This window comes from Pleurodeles waltl, chromosome 11 (genome assembly GCF_031143425.1).
Source record: "Pleurodeles waltl isolate 20211129_DDA chromosome 11, aPleWal1.hap1.20221129, whole genome shotgun sequence".
NCBI lineage: Eukaryota > Metazoa > Chordata > Amphibia > Caudata > Salamandridae > Pleurodeles > Pleurodeles waltl.
The window spans coordinates 1025823336-1025844018 of NC_090450.1; the positions used below are offsets into that span (position 1 = coordinate 1025823336).

The 20683-nt window shown below is 59.2% G+C and overlaps 1 protein-coding gene across 1 annotated transcript in view; it reads left to right on the top strand.

Annotated features, from left to right (window-relative positions):
- DHX37 (DEAH-box helicase 37) overlaps positions 1-20683 on the top strand; it is a 520920-nt gene that overhangs the window by 400414 nt on the left and 99823 nt on the right. The window contains exon 22 of the mRNA XM_069215377.1: positions 18940-19112. Within this exon, the coding sequence (XP_069071478.1) occupies positions 18940-19112 (173 nt within the window). The remainder of the gene's footprint in view (positions 1-18939; positions 19113-20683) is intronic.

A 20683-nucleotide genomic window follows, 5' to 3' on the forward strand; every position in this document is an offset into this window, starting at 1 on the left:
TCTACTGGCAGTGCTGCCCTGTGCCTCAGCTCTCTAGTGGCAGTGCTGCCCTGTGCCTCTGCTCTCTACTGGCAGTGCTGCCCTGTGCCTCAGCTCTCTTGTGGCAGTGCTGCCCTGTGTCTCTACACTCAAGTGGCGGTGCTGCCCTGTGCCTGTGCTCTCTGGTGGCAGTGCTCCTCTGTGCTCTCTTGTGCCAGTGCTGCCCTGTGCTCTCTTGTGGCAGTGCTGCCCTGTGCCTCAGCTCTCTTGTGGCAGTGCTGCCCTGTGCCTCAGCTCTCTTGTGGCATTGCTGCCCTGTGCCTCAGCTCTCTTGTGGCATTGCTGCCCTGTGCCTCAGCTCTCTTGTGGCAGTGCTGCCCTGTGCCTCAGCTCTCTTGTGGCATTGCTGCCCTGTGCCTCAGCTCTCTTGTGGCATTGCTGCCCTGTGCCTCAGCTCTCTTGTGGAAGTGCTGCCCTGTGCCTCAGCTCTCTTGTGGCAGTGCTGCCCTGTGCCTCAGCTCTCTTGTGGCAGTGCTGCCCTGTGCCTCAGCTCTCTTGTGGCAGTGCTGCCCTGTGCCTCAGCTCTCTTGTGGCAGTGCTGCCCTGTGCCTCAGCTCTCTTGTGGCAGTGCTGCCCTGTGCCTCAGCTCTCTTGTGGCAGTGCTGCCCTTTGCCTCTTCTCCCTTGTGGCAGTGCTGCCCTGTGCCTCTTCTCCCTTGTGGCAGTGCTGCCCTGTGCCTCTGCTCTCTTGTGGCAGTGCTGCCCTGTGCCTCTGCTCTCTTGTGGCAGTGCTGCCCTGTGCCTCAGCTCTCTTGTGGCAGTGCTGCCCTGTGCCCCAGCTCTCTTGTGGCAGTGCTGCCCTGTGCCTCAGCTCTCTTGTGGCAGTGCTGCCCTGTGCCTCAGCTCTCTTGTGGCAATGCTGCCCTGTGCCTCAGCTCTCTTGTGGCAGTGCTGCCCTGTGCCTCTGCCCTCTTGTGGCATTGGTGCCCTGTGCCTCTTCTCTCTTGTGGCATTGCTTCCCTGTCCCTCTGCTCTCTTGTGGCATTGCTTCCCTGTCCCTCTGCTCTCTTGTGGCATTGCTGCCCTGTGCCTCTGCTCTCTACTGGCAGTGCTGCCCTGTGCCTTTTCTCTCTTGTGGCATTGCTTCCCTGTCCCTCTGCTCTCTTGTGGCATTGCTGCCCTGTGCCTTTTCTCTCTTGTGGCACTGCTCCCCTGTGCCTCTGCTCTCTTGTGGCAGTGCTGCCCTGTGCCTCTGCCCTCTTGTGGCAGTGCTGCCCTGTGCCTCTTCTCTCTTGTGGCGGTGCTGCCCTGTGCCTCTTCTCTCTTGTGGCGGTGCTGCCCTGTGCCTCTTCTCTCTTGTGGCAGTGCTGCCCTGTGCCTCAGCTCTCCTGTGGCGGTGCTGCCCTGTCTCTCTTCTCTCTTGTGGCGGTGCTGCCCTGTGCCTCTTCTCTCTTGTGGCAGTGCTGCCCTGTGCCTCAGCTCTCTTGTGGCAGTGCTGCCCTGTGCCTCAGCTCTCTTGTGGCATTACTGCCCTGTGCCTCTGCTCTCTTGTGGCAGTGCTGCCCCTGTGCCTCTTCTCTCTTGTGGCAGGGCTGCCCTGTCTCTCTTCTCTCTTGTGGCAGTGCTGCCCTGTGCCTCTGCCCTCTTGTGGCAGTGCTGCCCTGTGCCTCTGCCCTCTTGTGGCAGTGCTGCCCTGTGCCTCTGCCCTCTTGTGGCAGTGCTGCCCTATGCCTCAGGTCTCTAGTGGCAGTGCTGCCCTGTGCCTCTGCTCTCTGGTGGCATTGCTGCCCTGTGCTTTTTCTCTCGTGGCATTGCTGCCCTGTGCCTTTTCTCTCTTGTGGCATTGCTGCCCTGTCCTTCTGCTCTCTTGTGGCATTGCTGCCCTGTGCCTCTTCTCTCTTGTGGCACTGCTCCCCTGTGCCTCTGCTCTCTTGTGGCAGTGCTGCCCTGTGCCTCTGCTCTCTTGTGGCAGTGCTGCCCTGTGCCTCTCCCCTCTTGTGGCAGTGCTGCCCTGTGCCTCTTCTCTCTTGTGGCGGTGCTGCCCTGTGCCTCTTCTCTCTTGTGGTGGTGCTGCCCTGTGCCTCTTCTCTCTTGTGGCGGTGCTGCCCTGTGCCTCTTCTCTCTTGCGGCGGTGCTGCCCTGTGCCTCTGCTCTCTTGTGGCAGTGCTGCCCTGTGTCTCTTCTCTCTTATGGCAGTGCTGCCCTATGTCTCTTCCCTCTTGTGGCAGTGCTGCCCTGTGCCTCTGCCCTCTTGTGACAGTGCTGCCCTGTGCCTCAGCTCTCTTGTGGCAGTGCTGCCCTGTGCCTCAGCTCTCTTGTGGCAGTGCTGCCCTGTGCCTCAGCTCTCTTGTGGCAGTGCTGCCCTGTGCCTCAGCTCTCTTGTGGCAGTGCTGCCCTGTGCCTCAGCTCTCTTGTGGCAATGCTGCCCTGTGCCTCAGCTCTCTTGTGGCAGTGCTGCCCTGTGCCTCTGCCCTCTTGTGGCATTGGTGCCCTGTGCCTCTTCTCTCTTGTGGCATTGCTGCCCTGTGCCTTTTCTCTCTTGTGGCATTGCTTCCCTGTCCCTCTGCTCTCTTGTGGCATTGCTGCCCTGTGCCTCTGCTCTCTACTGGCAGTGCTGCCCTGTGCCTCTTCTCTCTTGTGGCATTGCTGCCCTGTGCCTTTTCTCTCTTGTGGCATTGCTGCCCTGTGCCTTTTCTATCTTGTGGCACTGCTCCCCTGTGCCTCTTCTCTCTTGTGGCACTGCTCCCCTGTGCCTCTGCCCTCTTGTGGCAGTGCTGCCCTGTGCCTCTGCCCTCTTGTGGCAGTGCTGCCCTGTGCCTCTGCCCTCTTGTGGCAGTGCTGCCCTGTGCCTCTTCTCTCTTGCGGCGGTGCTGCCCTGTGCCTCTTCTCTCTTGCGGCGGTGCTGCCCTGTGCCTCTTCTCTCTTGCGGCGGTGCTGCCCTGTGCCTCTTCTCTCTTGTGGCGGTGCTGCCCTGTGCCTCTTCTCTCTTGTGGCAGTGCTGCCCTGTGCCTCAGCTCTCCTGTGGCAGTGCTGCCCTGTCTCTCTTCTCTCTTGTGGCAGTGCTGCCCTGTGCCTCTTCTCTCTTGTGGCAGTGCTGCCCTGTGCCTCAGCTCTCTTGTGGCAGTGCTGCCCTGTGCCTCAGCTCTCTTGTGGCATAACTGCCCTGTGCCTCTGCTCTCTTGTGGCAGTGCTGCCCCTGTGCCTCTTCTCTCTTGTGGCAGTGCTGCCCTGTGCCTCTGCCCTCTTGTGGCAGTGCTGCCCTGTGCCTCTGCCCTCTTGTGGCAGTGCTGCCCTGTGCCTCTGCCCTCTTGTGGCAGTGCTGCCCTGTGCCTCTGCCCTCTTGTGGCAGTGCTGCCCTGTGCCTCTGCCCTCTTGTGGCAGTGCTGCCCTGTGCCTCAGGTCTCTTGTGGCACTGCTGCCCTGCGCCTCTGCTCTCTGGTGGCACTGCTGCCCTGTGCCTATGCTCTCTTGTGGCATTGCTGCCCTGTGCCTTTTCTCTCTTGTGGCATTGCTGCCCTGTCCCTCTGCTCTCTTGTGGCATTGCTGCCCTGTGTCTCTTGTGGCACTGCTCCCCTGTGCCTCTTCTCTCTTGTGGCAGTGCTGCCCTGTGCCTCTGCTCTCTTGTAGCAGTGCTGCCCTGTGCCTCTGCCCTCTTGTGGCAGTGCTGCCCTGTGCCTCTGCTCTCTTGTGGCAGTGCTGCCCTGTGCCTCTTCTCTCTTGTGGCGGTGCTGCCCTGTGCCTCTTCTCTCTTATGGCGGTGCTGCCCTGTGCCTCTTCTGTCTTGTGGCACTGCTGCCCTGTGCCTCTTCTCTCTTGTGGCAGTGCTGCCCTGTGCCTCTTCTCTCTTGTGGCAGTGCTGCCCTGTGCCTCTGCCCTCTTGTGGCAGTGCTGCCCTGTGCCTCTTCTCTCTTGTGACATTGCTGCCCTGTCTCTCTTCTCTCTTGTGGCAGTGCTGCACTGTGCCTCTGCCCTCTTGTGGCAGTGCTGCCCTGTGCCTCTGCCCTCTTATGGCAGTGCTGCCCTGTGCCTCTGCCCTCTTGTGGGAGTGCTGCCCTGTGCCTCAGCTCTCCTGTGGCAGTGCTGCCCTGTGCCTTAGCTCTCTTGTGGCAGTGCTGCCCTGTGCCTCTGCTCTCTTGTGGGTGGCAGTGCTGCCCTGTGCCTCTTCTCTCTTGTGGCAGTGCTGCCCTGTGCCTCTGCTCTCTTGTGGCACTGCTGCCCTGTGCCTCTGCTCTCATGTGGCAGTGCTGCCCTATGCCTCTGCTCTCTTGTGGCATTGCTGCCCTGTGCCTCTTCTCTCTTGTGGCCGTGCTGCCCTGTGCCTCAGCTCTCCTGTGGCAGTGCTGCCCTGTGCCTCTGCCCTCTTGTGGCAGTGCTGCCCTGTCGCTCTTTTCTCTTGTGGCAATGCTGCCCTGTCCTCTCTTGTGGCATTGCTGCCCTGTGCCTCAGCTCTCTTGTGGCAGTGCTGCCCTGTGCCTCTTCTCTCTCGTGGCAGTGCTGCCCTGTGCCTCTGCTTTCTTGTGGCAGTGCTGCCCTGTGCTCTCTTGTGGCAGGGCTGCCCTGTGCCTCTTCTCTCTTGTGGCATTGCTGCTCTGTGCCTCTGCCCTCTTGTGGCATTGGTACCCTGTGCCTCGGCTCTCTACTGGCAGTGTCGCCCTGTGTCTCTTCTCTCTTGTGGCAGTGCTGCCCTGTCTCTCTTCTCTCTTGTGGCGGTGCTGCCCTGTGCCTCTTCTCTCTTGTGGCATTGGTGCCCTGTGCCTCTTCTCTCTTGTGGCAGGGCTGCCCTGTGCCTCTTCTCTCTTGTGGCAGTGCTGCCCTGTGCCTCTTCTCTCTTGTGGCAGTGCTGCCCTGTGCCTCTTCTCTCTTGTGGCAGTGCTGCCCTGTGCCTCTTCTCTCTTGTGGCAGTGCTGCCCTGTGCCTCTTCTCTCTTGTGGCAGTGCTGCCCTGTGCCTCTTCTCTCTTGTGGCAGTGCTGCCCTGTGCCTCTTCTCTCTTGTGGCAGTGCTGCCCTGTGCCTCTTCTCTCTTGTTGCAGTGCTGCCCTGTGCCTCAGCTCTCTTGTGGCAGTGCTGCCCTGTGCCTCAGCTCTCTTGTGGCAGTGCTGCCCTGTGCCGCTGCCCTCTTGTGGCAGTGCTGCCCTGTGCCTCTGCCCTCTTGTGGCAGTGCTGCCCTGTGCCTCTTCTCTCTTGTGGCATTGCTGCCCTGTGCCTCTTCTCTCTTGTGGCAGTGCTGCCCTGTGCCTCTGCTCTCTTGTGGCGGTGCTGCCCTGTGCCTCTTCTCTCTTGTGGCAGTGCTGCCCTGTGCCTCTGCTCTCTTGTGGCAGTGCTGCCCTGTGCCTCTTCTCTCTTGTGGCAGTGCTGCCCTGTCTCTCTTCTCTCTTGTGGCAGTGCTGCCCTTGGCCTCTGCTCTCATGTGGCAGTGCTGCCCTATGCCTCTGCTCTCTTGTGGGTGGCAGTGCTGCCCTGTGCCTCAGCTCTCCTGTGGCAGTGCTGCCCTGTGCCTCTTCTCTCTTGTGGCAGTGCTGCGCTGTCTCTCTTCTCTCTTGTGGCAGTGCTGCCCTGTGCCTCTTCTCTCTTTTGGCAGTGCTGCCCTGTGCCTCAGCTCTCTTGTGGCAGTGCTGCCCTGTGCCTCAGCTCTCTTGTGGCATTACTGCCCTGTGCCTCTGCTCTCTTGTGGCAGTGCTACCCCTGTGCCTCTTCTCTCTTGTGACAGGGCTGCCCTGTCTCTCTTCTCTCTTGTGGCAGTGCTGCCCTGTGCCTCTGCCCTCTTGTGGCAGTGCTGCCCTGTGCCTCTGCCCTCTTGTGGCAGTGCTGCCCTGTGCCTCTGCTCTCTTGTGGCAGTGCTGCCCTGTGCCTCTGCCCTCTTGTGGCAGTGCTGCCCTGTGCCTCTGCCCTCTTGTGGCAGTGCTGCCCTGTGCCTCTGCCCTCTTGTGGCAGTGCTGCCCTGTGCCTCTGCCCTCTTGTGGCAGTGCTGCCCTGTGCCTCTGCCCTCTTGTGGCACTGCTGCCCTGCGCCTCTGCTCTCTGGTGGCACTGCTGCCCTGTGCCTCTGCTCTCTTGTGGCTTTGCTGCCCTGTGCCTTTTCTCTCTTGTGGCATTGCTGCCCTGTCCCTCTGCTCTCTTGTGGCATTGCTGCCCTGTGCCTCTTCTCTCTTGTGGCACTGCTCCCCTGTGCCTCTGCTCTCTTGTGGCAGTGCTGCCCTGTGCCTCTGCTCTCTTGTGGCAGTGCTGCCCTGTGCCTCTGCCCTCTTGTGGCGGTGCTGCCCTGTCCTCTCTTGTGGCAGTGCTGTCCTGTGCCTCAGCTCTCCTGTGGCGGTGCTGCCCTGTCTCTCTTCTCTCTTGTGGCGGTGCTGCCCTGTGCCTCTTCTCTCTTGTGGCAGTGCTGCCCTGTGCCTCTTCTCTCTTGTGGCAGTGCTGCCCTGTGCCTCTGCTCTCTTGTGGCAGTGCTGCCCTGTGCCTCAGCTCTCTTGTGGCAATGCTGCCCTGTCCCTCTGCTCTCTTGTGGCAGTGCTGCCCTGTGCCTCAGCTCTCTTGTGGCAATGCTGCCCTGTCCCTCTGCTCTCTTGTGGCAGTGCTGCCCTGTGCCTTTTCTCTCTTGTGGCATTGCTTCCCTGTCCCTCTGCTCTCTTGTGGCAGTGCTGCCCTGTGCCTTTTCTCTCTTGTGGCACTGCTCCCCTGTACCTCTGCTCTCTTGTGGCAGTGCTGCCCTGTGCCTCTGCCCTCTTGTGGCAGTGCTGCCCTGTGCCTCTTCTCTCTTGTGGCGGTGCTGCCCTGTGCCTCTTCTCTCTTGTGGCGGTGCTGCCCTGTGCCTCTTCTCTCTTGTGGCAGTGCTGCCCTGTGCCTCAGCTCTCCTGTGGCGGTGCTGCCCTGTCTCTCTTCTCTCTTGTGGCGGTGCTGCCCTGTGCCTCAGCTCTCTTGTGGCAGTGCTGCTCTGTGCCTCAGCTCTCTTGTGGCATTACTGCCCTGTGCCTCTGCTCTCTTGTGGCAGTGCTGCCCCTGTGCCTCTTCTCTCTTGTGGCAGGGCTGCCCTGTCTCTCTGCCCTCTTGTGGCAGTGCTGCCCTGTGCCTCTGCCCTCTTGTGGCAGTGCTGCCCTGTGCCTCTGCCCTCTTGTGGCAGTGCTGCCCTGTGCCTCTGCCCTCTTGTGGCAGTGCTGCCCTGTGCCTCAGGTCTCTAGTGGCAGTGCTGCCCTGTGCCTCTGCTCTCTGGTGGCATTGCTGCCCTGTGCTTTTTCTCTCGTGGCATTGCTGCCCTGTGCCTTTTCTCTCTTGTGGCATTGCTGCCCTGTCCCTCTGCTCTCTTGTGGCATTGCTGCCCTGTGCCTCTTCTCTCTTGTGGCACTGCTCCCCTGTGCCTCTGCTCTCTTGTGGCAGGGCTGCCCTGTGCCTCTGCTCTCTTGTGGCAGTGCTGCCCTGTGCCTCTCCCCTCTTGTGGCAGTGCTGCCCTGTGCCTCTGCTCTCTTGTGGCGGTGCTGCCCTGTGCCTCTTCTCTCTTGTGGCGGTGCTGCCCTGAGCCTCTTCTCTCTTGTGGCGGTGCTGCCCTGAGCCTCTTCTCTCTTGTGGCGGTGCTGCCCTGTGCCTCTTCTCTCTTGTGGCGGTGCTGCCCTGTGCCTCTTCTCTCTTACGGCGGTGCTGCCCTGTGCCTCTGCTCTCTTGTGGCAGTGCTGCCCTGGGTCTCTTCTCTCTTGTGGCAGTGCTGCCCTATGTCTCTTCTCTCTTGTGGCGGTGCTGCCCTGTGCCTCAGCTCTCTTGTGGCGGTGCTGCCCTGTGCCTCAGCTCTCTTGTGGCATTGCTGCCCTGTGCCTCAGCTCTCTTGTGACAGTGCTGCCCTGTGCCTCAGCTCTCACGTGGCAGTGCTGCCCTGTGCCTCAGCTCTCTTGTGGCATTACTGCCCTGTGCCTCTGCTCTCTTGTGGCAGTGCTGCCCCTGTGCCTCTTCTCTCTTGTGGCAGGGCTGCCCTGTCTCTCTTCTCTCTTGTGGCAGTGCTGCCCTGTGCCTCTGCCCTCTTGTGGCAGTGCTGCCCTGTGCCTCTGCCCTCTTGTGGCAGTTCTGCCCTGTGCCTCTGCCCTCTTGTGGCAGTGCTGCCCTGTGCCTCTGCCCTCTTGTGGCAGTGCTGCCCTGTGCCTCTGCCCTCTTGTGGCAGTGCTGCCCTGTGCCTCTGCCCTCTTGTGGCAGTGCTGCCCTGTGCCTCTGCCCTCTTGTGGCAGTGCTGCCCTGTGCCTCTGCCCTCTTGTGGCAGTGCTGCCCTGTGCCTCTGCCCTCTTGTGGCAGTGCTGCCCTGTGCCTCTGCTCTCTTGTGGCAGTGCTGCCCTGTGCCTCAGCTCTCTTGTGGAGGTGCTGCCCTGTGCCTCAGCTCTCTTGTGGCAGTGCTGCCCTGTGCCTCAGCTCTCTTGTGGCAGTGCTGCCCTGTGCCTCAGCTCTCTTGTGGCAGTGCTGCCCTGTGCCTCAGCTCTCTTGTGGCAGTGCTGCCCTGTGCCTCAGCTCTTTTGTGGCAATGCTGCCCTGTGCCTCAGCTCTCTTGTGGCAGTGCTGCCCTGTGCCTTTTCTCTCTTGTGGCATTGCTTCCCTGTCCCTCTGCTCTCTTGTGGCATTGCTGCCCTGTGCCTCTGCTCTCTACTGGCAGTGCTGCCCTGTGCCTCTTCTCTCTTGTGGCATTGCTGCCCTGTGCCTTTTCTCTCTTGTGGCATTGCTTCCCTGTCCCTCTGCTCTCTTGTGGCATTGCTGCCCTGTGCCTCTGCTCTCTACTGGCAGTGCTGCCCTGTGCCTCTTCTCTCTTGTGGCATTGCTGCCCTGTGCCTTTTATCTCTTGTGGCATTGCTGCCCTGTGCCTTTTCTCTCTTGTGGCATTGCTTCCCTGTCCCTCTGCTCTCTTGTGGCATTGCTGCCCTGTGCCTCTTCTCTCTTGTGGCACTGCTCCCCTGTGCCTCTGCCCTCTTGTGGCAGTGCTGCCCTGTGCCTCTGCCCTCTTGTGGCAGTGCTGCCCTGTGCCTCTCCTCTCTTGTGGCGGTGCTGCCCTGTGCCTCTTCTCTCTTGTGGCGGTGCTGCCCTGTGCCTCTTCTCTCTTGTGGCGGTGCTGCCCTGTGCCTCTTCTCTCTTGTGGCAGTGCTGCCCTGTGCCTCAGCTCTCTTGTGGCAGTGCTGCCCTGTGCCTCAGCTCTCTTGTGGCATAACTGCCCTGTGCCTCAGCTCTCTTGTGGCAGTGCTGCCCCTGTGCCTCTTCTCTCTTGTGGCAGGGCTGCCCTGTCTCTCTTCTCTCTTGTGGCAGTGCTGCCCTGTGCCTCTGCCCTCTTGTGGCAGTGCTGCCCTGTGCCTCTGCCCTCTTGTGGCAGTGCTGCCCTGTGCCTCTGCCCTCTTGTGGCAGTGCTGCCCTGTGCCTCTGCCCTCTTGTGGCAGTGCTGCCCTGTGCCTCTGCCCTCTTGTGGCAGTGCTGCCCTGTGCCTCTGCCCTCTTGTGGCAGTGCTGCCCTGTGCCTCAGGTCTCTTGTGGCACTGCTGCCCTGCGCCTCTGCTCTCTGGTGGCACTGCTGCCCTGTGCCTCTGCTCTCTTGTGGCATTGCTGCCCTGTGCCTTTTCTCTCTTGTGGCATTGCTGCCCTGTCCCTCTGCTCTCTTGTGGCATTGCTGCCCTGTGCCTCTTGTCTCTTGTGGCACTGCTCCCCTGTGCCTCTGCTCTCTTGTGGCAGTGCTGCCCTGTGCCTCTGCTCTCTTGTGGCAGTGCTGCCCTGTGCCTCTGCCCTCTTGTGGCAGTGCTGCCCTGTGCCTCTGCTCTCTTGTGGCAGTGCTGCCCTGTGCCTCTTCTCTCTTGTGGCGGTGCTGCCCTGTGCCTCTTCTCTCTTGTGACAGTGCTGCCCTGTGTCTCTTCTCTCTTGTGGCATTGCTGCCCTGTCTCTCTTCTCTCTTGTGGCAGTGCTGCACTGTGCCTCTGCCCTCTTGTGGCAGTGCTGCCCTGTGCCTCTGCCCTCTTATGGCAGTGCTGCCCTGTGCCTCTGCCCTCTTGTGGGAGTGCTGCCCTGTGCCTCAGCTCTCTACTGGCAGTGCTGCCCTGTGCCTCTGCTCTCATGTGGCAGTGCTGCCCTATGCCTCTGCTCTCTTGTGGGTGGCAGTGCTGCCCTGTGCCTCTTCTCTCTTGTGGCAGTGCTGCCCTGTGCCTCTGCTCTCTTGTGGCAGTGCTGCCCTGTGCCTCTTCTCTCTTGCTGCAGTGCTGCCCTGTGCCTCTGCTCTCTTGTGGCAGTGCTGCCCTGTGCCTCTGCTCTCTTGTGGGTGGCAGTGCTGCCCTGTGCCTCTTCTCTCTTGTGGCACTGCTGCCCTGTGCCTCAGCTCTCCTGTGGCGGTGCTGCCCTGTGCCTCTTCTCTCTTGTGGCAGTGCTGCCCTGTCTCACTTCTCTCTTGTGGCAGTGCTGCCCTGTGCCTCTTCTCTCTTGTGGCATTGGTGCCCTGTGCCTCTTCTCTCTTGTGGCAGGGCTGCCCTGTGCCTCTTCTCTCTTGTGGCAGGGCTGCCCTGTGCCTCTTCTCTCTTGTGGCAGTGCTGCCCTGTGCCTCTTCTCTCTTGTGGCAGTGCTGCCCTGTGCCTCTTCTCTCTTGTTGCAGTGCTGCCCTGTGCCTCTTCTCTCTTGTGGCAGTGCTGCCCTGTGCCTCTTCTCTCTTGTTGCAGTGCTGCCCTGTGCCTCAGCTCTCTTGTGGCAGTGCTGCCCTGTGCCTCAGCTCTCTTGTGGCAGTGCTGCCCTGTCCCTCTGCTCTCTTGTGGCAGTGCTGCCCTGTGCCTCTGCTCTCTTGTGGCAGTGCTGCCCTGTGCCTCTTCTCTCTTGTGGCATTGCTGCCCTGTGCCTCTTCTCTCTTGTGGCAGTGCTGCCCTGTGCCTCTGCTCTCTTGTGGCAGTGCTGCCCTATGCCTCTGCTCTCTTGTGGCAGTGCTGCCCTGTGCCTCAGCTCTCCTGTGGCAGTGCTGCCCTGTCTCTCTTCTCTCTTCTGGCAGTGCTGCCCTGTGCCTCTGCTCTCTTGTGGCAGTGCTGCCCTGTGCCTCTGCTCTCTTGTGGCAGTGCTGCCCTGTGCCTCTGCCCTCTTGTGGCAGTGCTGCCCTGTGCCTCAGCTCTCCTGTGGCAGTGCTGCCCTGTGCCTCTGCCCTCTTGTGGGTGGCAGTGCTGCCCTGTGCCTCTTCTCTCTTGTGGCAGTGCTGCGCTGTCTCTCTTCTCTCTAGTGGCAGTGCTGCCCTGTGCCTCTTCTCTCTTTTGGCAGTGCTGCCCTGTGCCTCAGCTCTCCTGTGGCAGTGCTGCCCTGTGCCTCTTCTCTCTTGTGGCACTGCTCCCCTATGCCTCTGCTCTCTTGTGGGTGGCAGTGCTGCCCTGTGCCTCTTCTCTCTTGTGGCAGTGCTGCCCTGTCTCTCTTCTCTCTTGTGGCAGTGCTGCCCTGTCTCTCTTCTCTCTTGTGGCAGTGCTGCCCTGTGCCTCTGCCCTCTTGTGGCAGTGCTGCCCTGTGCCTCTGCCCTCTTGTGGCAGTGCTGCCCTGTGCCTCTTCTCTCTTGTGACAGGGCTGCCCTGTCTCTCTTCTCTCTTGTGGCAGTGCTGCCCTGTGCCTCTGCCCTCTTGTGGCAGTGCTGCCCTGTGCCTCTGCCCTCTTGTGGCAGTGCTGCCCTGTGCCTCTGCCCTCTTGTGGCAGTGCTGCCCTGTGCCTCTGCCCTCTTGTGGCAGTGCTGCCCTGTGCCTCTGCCCTCTTGTGGCAGTGCTGCCCTGTGCCTCTGCCCTCTTGTGGCAGTGCTGCCCTGTGCCTCTGCCCTCTTGTGGCACTGCTGCCCTGTGCCTCTGCCCTCTTGTGGCACTGCTGCCCTGCGCCTCTGCTCTCTTGTGGCTTTGCTGCCCTGTGCCTTTTCTCTCTTGTGGCATTGCTGCCCTGTCCCTCTGCTCTCTTGTGGCATTGCTGCCCTGTGCCTCTGCTCTCTTGTGGCAGTGCTGCCCTGTGCCTCTGCCCTCTTGTGGCGGTGCTGCCCTGTCCTCTCTTGTGGCAGTGCTGTCCTGTGCCTCAGCTCTCCTGTGGCGGTGCTGCCCTGTCTCTCTTCTCTCTTGTGGCAGTGCTGCCCTGTCTCTCTTCTCTCTTGTGGCGGTGCTGCCCTGTGCCTCTTCTCTCTTGTGGCAGTGCTGCCCTGTGCCTCTTCTCTCTTGTGGCAGTGCTGCCCTGTCTCTCTTCTCTCTTGTGGCAGTGCTGCCCTGTCCTCTCTTGTGGCATTGCTGCCCTGTGCCTCAGCTCTCTTGTGGCAGTGCTGCCCTGTGCCTCTTCTCTCTTGTGGCAGTGCTGCCCTGTGCCTCTTCTCTCTTGTGGCAGTGCTGCCCTGTGCCTCAGCTCTCTTGTGGCAGTGCTGCCCTGTCCCTCTGCTCTCTTGTGGCAGTGCTGCCCTGTGCCTCTGCTGTCTTGTGGCAGTGCTGCCCTGTGCCTCTTCTCTCTTGTGGCAGTGCTGCCCTGTGCCTCTTCTCTCTTGTGGCAGTGCTGCCCTGTGCCTCAGCTCTCTTGTGGCAGTGCTGCCCTGTGCCTCAGCTCTCTTGTGGCAGTGCTGCCCTGTGCCTCAGCTCTCTTGTGGCAGTGCTGCCCTGTGCCTCAGCTCTCTTGTGGCATTGCTGCCCTGTGCCTCTTCTCTCTTGTGGCATTGCTGCCCTGTGCCTCTTCTCTCTTGTGGCATTGCTGCCCTGTGCCTCTTCTCTCTTGTGGCATTGCTGCCCTGTGCCTCTTCTCTCTTGTGGCATTGCTGCCCTGTGCCTCTTCTCTCTTGTGGCAGTGCTGCACTGTACCTCTGCTCTCTTGTGGCAGTGCTGCCCTGTGCCTCTTCTCTCTTGTGGCAGTGCTGCCCTGTGCTCTCTTGTGGCATTGGTGCCCTATGCCTCTTTTCTCTTGTGGCATTGGTGCCCTGTGCCTCAGCTCTCTACTGGCAGTGCTGCCCTGTGCCTCTGCTCTCTTGTGGCATTGCTGCCCTGTGCCTCTGCTCTCTTGTGGCATTGCTGCCCTGTGCCTCAGCTCTCTACTGACAGTGCTGCCCTGTGCCTCAGCTCTCTTGTGGCATTGGTGCCCTGTGCCTCAGCTCTCTACTGGCTGTGCTGCCCTGTGCCTCTTCTCTCTTGTGGCACTGCTGCCGTATGCCTCTGCTCTCTTGTGGCAGTGCTGCCATGTGCCTCTTCTCTCTTGTGGCACTACTGCCGTATGCCTCTGCTCTCTTGTGGCAGTGCTGCCCTGTGCCTCTGCTCTCTTGTGGCACTGCTGCCGTATGCCTCTGCTCTCTTGTGGCAGTGCTGCCCTATGTCTCTTCTCTCTTGTGGCAATGCTGCCCTGTGCCTCTGCTCTCTTGCCGCAGTGCTGCCCTGTGCCTCTGCTCTCTTGTGGCAGTGCTGCCCTGTGCCTCTGCTCTCTTGCTGCAGTGCTGCCCTGTGCCTCTGCTCTCTTGCTGCAGTGCTGCCCTGTGCCTCAGCTCTCTTGTGGCAGTGCTGCCGTATGCCTCTGCTGCCCTGTGCCTCTTCTCTCTTGTGGCACTGCTGCCGTATACCTCTGCTCTCTTGTGGCAGTGCTGCCCTGTGCCTCTTCTCTCTTGTGGCACTGCTGCCGTATGCCTCTGCTCTCTTGTGGCAGTGCTGCCCTATGTCTCTTCTCTCTTGTGGCAGTGCTGCCCTGTGCCTCTGCTCTCTTGCCGCAGTGCTGCCCTGTGCCTCTTCTCTCTACTGGCTGTGCTGCCCTGTGCCTCTTCTCTCTTGTGGCACTGCTGCCGTATGCCTCTGCTCTCTTGTGGCAGTGCTGCCCTGTGCCTCTTCTCTCTTGTGGCACTACTGCCGTATGCCTCTGCTCTCTTGTGGCAGTGCTGCCCTGTGCCTCTGCTCTCTTGTGGCACTGCTGCCGTATGCCTCTGCTCTCTTGTGGCAGTGCTGCCCTATGTCTCTTCTCTCTTGTGGCAATGCTGCCCTGTGCCTCTGCTCTCTTGCCGCAGTGCTGCCCTGTGCCTCTGCTCTCTTGTGGCAGTGCTGCCCTGTGCCTCTGCTCTCTTGTGGCAGTGCTGCCCTGTGCCTCTGCTCTCTTGTGGCAGTGCTGCCCTGTGCCTCTGCTCTCTTGTGGCAGTGCTGCCCTGTGCCTCTGCCCTCTTGTGGCAGTGCTGCCCTGTGCCTTAGCTCTCTTGTGGCAGTGCTGCCCTGTGTCTCTTCTCTCTTGTGGCAGTGCTGCCCTGTGCCTCTGCTCTCTTGTGGCAGTGCTGCCCTGTGCCTCTGCCCTCTTGTGGCAGTGCTGCCCTGTGCCTTAGCTCTCTTGTGGCATTGCTGCCCTGTGCCTCTTCTCTCTTGTGGCACTGCTCCCCTGTGCCTCTGCTCTCTTGTGGCAGTGCTGCCCTGTGCCGCTGCTCTCTTGTGGCAGTGCTGCCCTGTGCCTCTGCCCTCTTGTGGCAGTGCTGCCCTGTGCCTCTGCTCTCTTGTGGCAGTGCTGCCCTATGCCTCTGCTCTCTTGTGGCGGTGCTGCCCTGTGCCTCAGCTCTCTTGTGGCATTGCTGCCCTGTGCCTCAGCTCTCTTGTGGCAGTGCTGCCGTATGCCTCTGCTGCCCTGTGCCTCTTCTCTCTTGTGGCACTGCTGCCGTATGCCTCTGCTCTCTTGTGGCAGTGCTGCCCTGTGCCTCTGCTCTCTTGTGGCAGTGCTGCCCTGTGCCTCTGCCCTCTTGTGGCAGTGCTGCCCTGTGCCTTAGCTCTCTTGTGGCAGTGCTGCCCTGTGTCTCTTCTCTCTTGTGGCAGTGCTGCCCTGTGCCTCAGCTCTCTTGTGGCATTGCTGCCCTGTGCCTCAGCTCTCTTGTGGCAGTGCTGCCGTATGCCTCTGCTGCCCTGTGCCTCTGCTCTCTTGTGGCAGTGCTGCCCTGTGCCTCTGCTCTCTTGTGGCAGTGCTGCCCTGTGCCTCTGCTCTCTTGTGGCAGTGCTGCCCTGTGCCTCTGCCCTCTTGTGGCAGTGCTGCCCTGTGCCTTAGCTCTCTTGTGGCAGTGCTGCCCTGTGTCTCTTCTCTCTTGTGGCAGTGCTGCCCTGTGCCTCTGCTCTCTTGTGGCAGTGCTGCCCTGTGCCTCTGCCCTCTTGTGGCAGTGCTGCCCTGTGCCTTAGCTCTCTTGTGGCATTGCTGCCCTGTGCCTCTTCTCTCTTGTGGCACTGCTCCCCTGTGCCTCTGCTCTCTTGTGGCAGTGCTGCCCTGTGCCGCTGCTCTCTTGTGGCAGTGCTGCCCTGTGCCTCTGCCCTCTTGTGGCAGTGCTGCCCTGTGCCTCTGCTCTCTTGTGGCAGTGCTGCCCTATGCCTCTGCTCTCTTGTGGCAGTGCTGCCCTGTGCCTCTTCTCTCTTGTGGCACTGCTGCCATATGCCTCTGCTCTCTTGTGGCAGTGCTGCCCTATGTCTCTTCTCTCTTGTGGCAGTGCTGCCCTGTGCCTCTGCTCTCTTGCCGCAGTGCTGCCCTGTGCCTCTGCTCTCTTGCCGCAGTGCTGCGCTGTGCCTCTGCTCTCTTGTGGCAGTGCTGCCCTGTGCCTCTGCTCTCTTGCTGCAGTGCTGCCCTGTGCCTCAGCTCTCTTGTGGCAGTGCTGCCGTATGCCTCTGCTGCCCTGTGCCTCTTCTCTCTTGTGGCACTGCTGCCGTATGCCTCTGCTCTCTTGTGGCAGTGCTGCCCTATGTCTCTTCTCTCTTGTGGCAGTGCTGCCCTGTGCCTCTTCTCTCTTGTGGCAGTGCTGCCCTGTGCCTCTGCTCCCTTGCTGCAGTGCTGCCCTGTGCCTCTGCTCTCTTGTGGCAGTGCTGCCCTGTGCCTCTTCTCTCTTGTGGCAGTGCTGCCCTGTGCCTCTTCTCTCTTGTGGCAGTGCTGCCCTGTGCCTCTGCCCTCTTGTGGCAGTGCTGCCCTGTGCCTCTGCCCTCTTGTGGCAGTGCTGCCCTGTGCCTCTGCTGTCTTGTGGCAGTGCTGCCCTGTCCCTCTGCTCTCTTGTGGCAGTGCTGCCCTGTGCCTCTGCTGTCTTGTGGCAGTGCTGCCCTGTGCCTCTTCTCTCTTGTGGCATTGCTGCCCTGTGCCTCTTCTCTCTTGTGGCAGTGCTGCACTGTACCTCTTCTCTCTTGTGGCAGTGCTGGCCTGTGCTCTCTTGTGGCAGTGCTGCCCTGTGCCTCTTCTCTCTTGTGGCAGTGCTGCCCTGTGCTCTCTTGTGGCATTGCTGCCCTATGCCTCTTCTCTCTTGTGGCATTGGTGCCCTGTCCCTCTGCTCTCTTGTGGCATTGCTGCCCTGTGCCTCTGCTCTCTTGTGGCATTGCTGCCCTGTGCCTCTGCTCTCTTGTAGCATTGCTGCCCTGTGCCTCAGCTCTCTACTGGCAGTGGTGCCCTGTGCCTCAGCTCTCTTGTGGCATTGGTGCCCTGTGCCTCAGCTCTCTACTGGCAGTGCTGCCCTGTGCCTCTTCTCTCTTGTGGCACTGCTGCCCTGTGCCTCTTCTCTCTTGTGGCACTGCTGCCGTATGCCTCTGCTATCTTGTGGCAGTGCTGCCCTATGTCTCTTCTCTCTTGTGGCAATGCTGCCCTGTGCCTCTGCTCTCTTGCCGCAGTGCTGCCCTGTGCCTCTTCTCTCTTGTGGCAGTGCTGCCCTGTGCCTCTGCTCTCTTGTGGCACTGCTGCCCTGTGCCTCTGCTCTCTTGTGGCAGTGCTGCCCTGTGCCTCTGCCCTCTTGTGGCAGTGCTGCCCTGTGCCTTAGCTCTCTTGTGGCAGTGCTGCCCTGTGCCTCTTCTCTCTTGTGGCAGTGCTGCTCTGTGCCTCTGCTCTCTTGTGGCAGTGCTGCCCTGTGCCTCTGCTCTCTTGTGGCAGTGCTGCCCTGTGCCTCTGCCCTCTTGTGGCAGTGCTGCCCTGTGCCTTAGCTCTCTTGTGGCATTGCTGCCCTGTGCCTCTGCTCTCTTGTGGCACTGCTCACCTGTGCCTCTGCTCTCTTGTGGCAGTGCTGCCCTGTGCCTCTGCCCTCTTGTGGCAGTGCTGCCCTGTGCCTCTGCCCTCTTGTGGCAGTGCTGCCCTGTGCCTCTGCCCTCTTGTGGCAGTGCTGCCCTGTGCCTCTTCTCTCTTGTGGCACTGCTGCCGTATGCCTCTGCTCTCTTGTGGCAGTGCTGCCCTGTGCCTCTTCTCTCTTGTGGCAGTGCTGCCCTGTGCCTCTTCTCTCTTGTGGCACTGCTGCCGTATGCCTCTGCTCTCTTGTGGCAGTGCTGCCCTATGTCTCTTCTCTCTTGTGGCAGTGCTGCCCTGTGCCTCTGCTCTCTTGCCGCAGTGCTGCCCTGTGCCTCTTCTCTCTTGTGGCAGTGCTGCCCTGTGCCTCTGCTCTCTTGTGGCAGTGCTGCCCTGTGCCTCTGCTCTCTTGCTGCAGTGCTGCCCTGTGCCTCTGCTCTCTTGTGGCAGTGCTGCCCTGTGCTTCTTCTCTCTTGTGGCAGTGCTGCCCTGTGCCTCAGCTCTCTTGTGGCAGTGCTGCCCTGTGCCTCAGCTCTCTTGTGGCAGTGCTGCCCTGTGCCTCAGCTCTCTTGCTGCAGTGCTGCCCTGTGCCTCTGCTCTCTTGCTGCAGTGCTGCCCTGTGCCTCTGCTCTCTTGTGGCAGTGCTGCCCTATGCCTCTGCTCTCTTGTGGCAGTGCTGCCCTGTGCCTCTTCTCTCTTGTGGCACTGCTGCCCTATGCCTCTGCTCTCTTGTGGCACTGCTGCCCTGTGTCTCTTCTCTCTTGTGGCAGTGCTGCCCTGTCCTCTCTTGTGGCAGTGCTGCCTGTGCTCTCTTGTGGTAGTGGTGCCCTGTGTCTCTTCTCTCTTGTGGCAGTGCTGCCCTGTGCCTCTTCTCTCTTGTGGCAGTGCTGCCCTGTGCCTCTGCTCTCTTGTGGCAGTGCTGCCCTGTGCCTCTTCTCTCTTGTGGCAGTGCTGCCCTGTGCCTCTTCTCTCTTGTGGCAGTGCTGCCCTGTGCCTCTTCTCTCTTGTGGCAGTGCTGCCCTGTGCCTCTGCTCTCTTGTGGCAATGCTGCCCTGTGCCTCTTCTCTCTTGTGGCAGTGCTGCCCTTTGTCTCTTCTCTCTTGTGGCGGTGCTGCCCTGTGCCTCTGCTCTCTTGTGGCAGTGCTGCCCTGTGCCTCTTCTCTCTTGTGGCAGTGCTGCCCTGTGCCTCTGCCCTCTTGTGGAATTGGTGCCCTGTGCCTCTGCTCTCTTGTGGCAGTGCTGCCCTGTGCCTCTTCTCTCTTGTGGCAATGCTGCCCTGTGCCTCTGCTCTCTTGTGGCAGTGCTGCCTTGTGCCTCAGCTCTCTTGTGGCAGTGCTGCCCTGTGCCTCAGCTCTCTTGTGGCAGTGCTGCCCCGTGCCTCTGCTCTCTTGCTGCAGTGCTGCCCTGTGCAGGTGCTCTCTTGTCGTTTTGGTCTTGCTTTATTCTGATAAATATTGGCTTATTCAATTAAGTGTTTGGTGGCCTTACATCTACTCATTTGCTTTGTAACTCATTGTTGACATGCATATATGACAGTGGCATAAACCACCATTAAACAATAAGAATCAGCAGTGAACACTTAGCTGCACATGGCAGGTAAACGTGGAACTATCAAATCCCACTAGAACGAACATAAAACAGATTTGTGCAAAACAAAGTTAAATGCAACAAGCATCTATTATTTTAAAAAAAGCAGTCAAAATAAAATTAACTTTTAAATGCAGTAAGGAGCTTTTAAAGCTGAAACAAAGCAAAGATCACATCAGTTGAGGGACATATTTTGCCTGGCTCCACTCTCTGTAGCACCTGAAAGCGTGTCTGTCACGCACACCGGAAAGAGAATGAATCTACAGCTCAGCCGGCATCTGAGGCATGTCTGTTAGGCTGACACAAGAGAGGCCTTAAAGCTTGTTCATCCATCTTCACAGCAGAAAGCATATTATCTCCCTTTGGGCTCACTGAATCTACGTGCCTTTAATTCAGTTGGTGTGTGTCTCATCGCAGGTGATTTTTCAGTCTCACAAGTTCTCTCTTTGTCCGCAGTGAATGCCATCTCCCCCGACGCTGGCCTCTTTTTCGATCCGAAGATGAAGCCTCCAACGGAGACACAAGTTCTTTACCTGCGGCAGATCGTCATGGCTGGTCTTGGGGACCATATTGCTCGGAGGATACAGGCCGAGGAGCTACTTGATGAGAAGTGGAGAAATGCTTACAAGGTGATGCGCTGTCTGTTCATGAATAGTTTTTAAATCACCTGCGTCAGGCCTCATATGCGTCATCATATCACCCATAACTTATCCACCATCCAGTAGAACACACTTACAAGTTAAATGTGACCCTTAAAAGGCTGATTATTTAACTCCTTCAACCTCCCTTCTCCTACCTGGTGAAAGGTGTGGTTGCAATAGTGTTTATTTTCCTCCAGTGTATAGTCTAACATCACAATGAGGTTTTTCACTATCCCCTCAATGTTCCCACGAACAGTGATTCAAGCCGAGGGAGTCTGTCCTTTTGTACATACAGGGTATGTGTGACAAACGTCCAGTGCCATCTTTGGGAGGTCACATGCTCACCTTCGCATGCTGCATCCGGCCCATCTTGTTTATCCGAAAGTAAATATCTTACTAGCTACTGTTAATGCTGCCAATTTTAAGTCCTTCAGACCTTTATCCCACCCAAAACATAATCAGCCTTTCTCAAGTCAAATTAAGTTAGTACCAGGTGTAACTGGTTATTCACCAGTGTAGGAAGTTGGCTCTGTATGTGCTATTTCAAAGTAAGGAATAGCATGCACAGAGTCCAAGGGTTCCCCTTAGAGGTAAAATAGTGGTAAAAAGAGATAATACTAATGCTCTATTTTGTGGTAGTGTGGTCGAGCAGTAGGCTTATCCAAGGAGTAGTGTTAAGCATTTGTTGTACATACACATAGACAATAAATGAGGTACACACACTCAGAGACAAATCCAGCCAATAGGTTTTTATATAGAAAAATATCTTTTCTTAGTTTATTTTAAGAACCACAGGTTCAAATTCTACATGTAATAGCTCATTCGAAAGGTATTGCAGGTAAGTACTTTAGGAACTTCAAATCATCAAAATTGCATGTATACTTTTCAAGTTATTCACAAATAGCTGTTTTAAAAGTGGACACTTAGTGCAATTTTCACAGTTCCTAGGGGAGGTAAGTATTTGTTAGTTTTACCGGGTAAGTAAGACACTTACAGGGTTCAGTTCTTGGTCCAAGGTAGCCCACCGTTGGGGGTTCAGAGCAACCCCAAAGTCACCACACCAGCAGCTCAGGGCCGGTCAGGTGCAGAGTTCAAAGTGGTGCCCAAAACACATAGGCTAGAATGGAGAGAAGGGGGTGCCCCGGTTCCGGTCTGCTTGCAGGTAAGTACCCGCGTCTTCGGAGGGCAGACCAGGGGGGTTTTGTAGGGCACCGGGGGGGACACAAGTCCACACAGAAATTTCACCCTCAGCAGCGCGGGGGCGGCCGGGTGCAGTGTAGAAACAAGCGTCGGGTTTGTAATGGAAGTCAATGGGAGATCTAGGGATCTCTTCCGCGCTGCAGGCAGGCAAGGGGGGGGTTCCTCGGGGAAACCTCCACTTGGGCAAGGGAGAGGGACTCCTGGGGGTCACTCCTCCAGTGAAAGTCCGGTCCTTCAGGTCCTGGGGGCTGCGGGTGCAGGGTCTCTCCCAGGTGTCGGGACTTAGGATTCAAAGAGTCGCGGTCAGGGGAAGCCTCGGGATTCCCTCTGCAGGCGGCGCTGTGGGGGCTCAGGGGGGA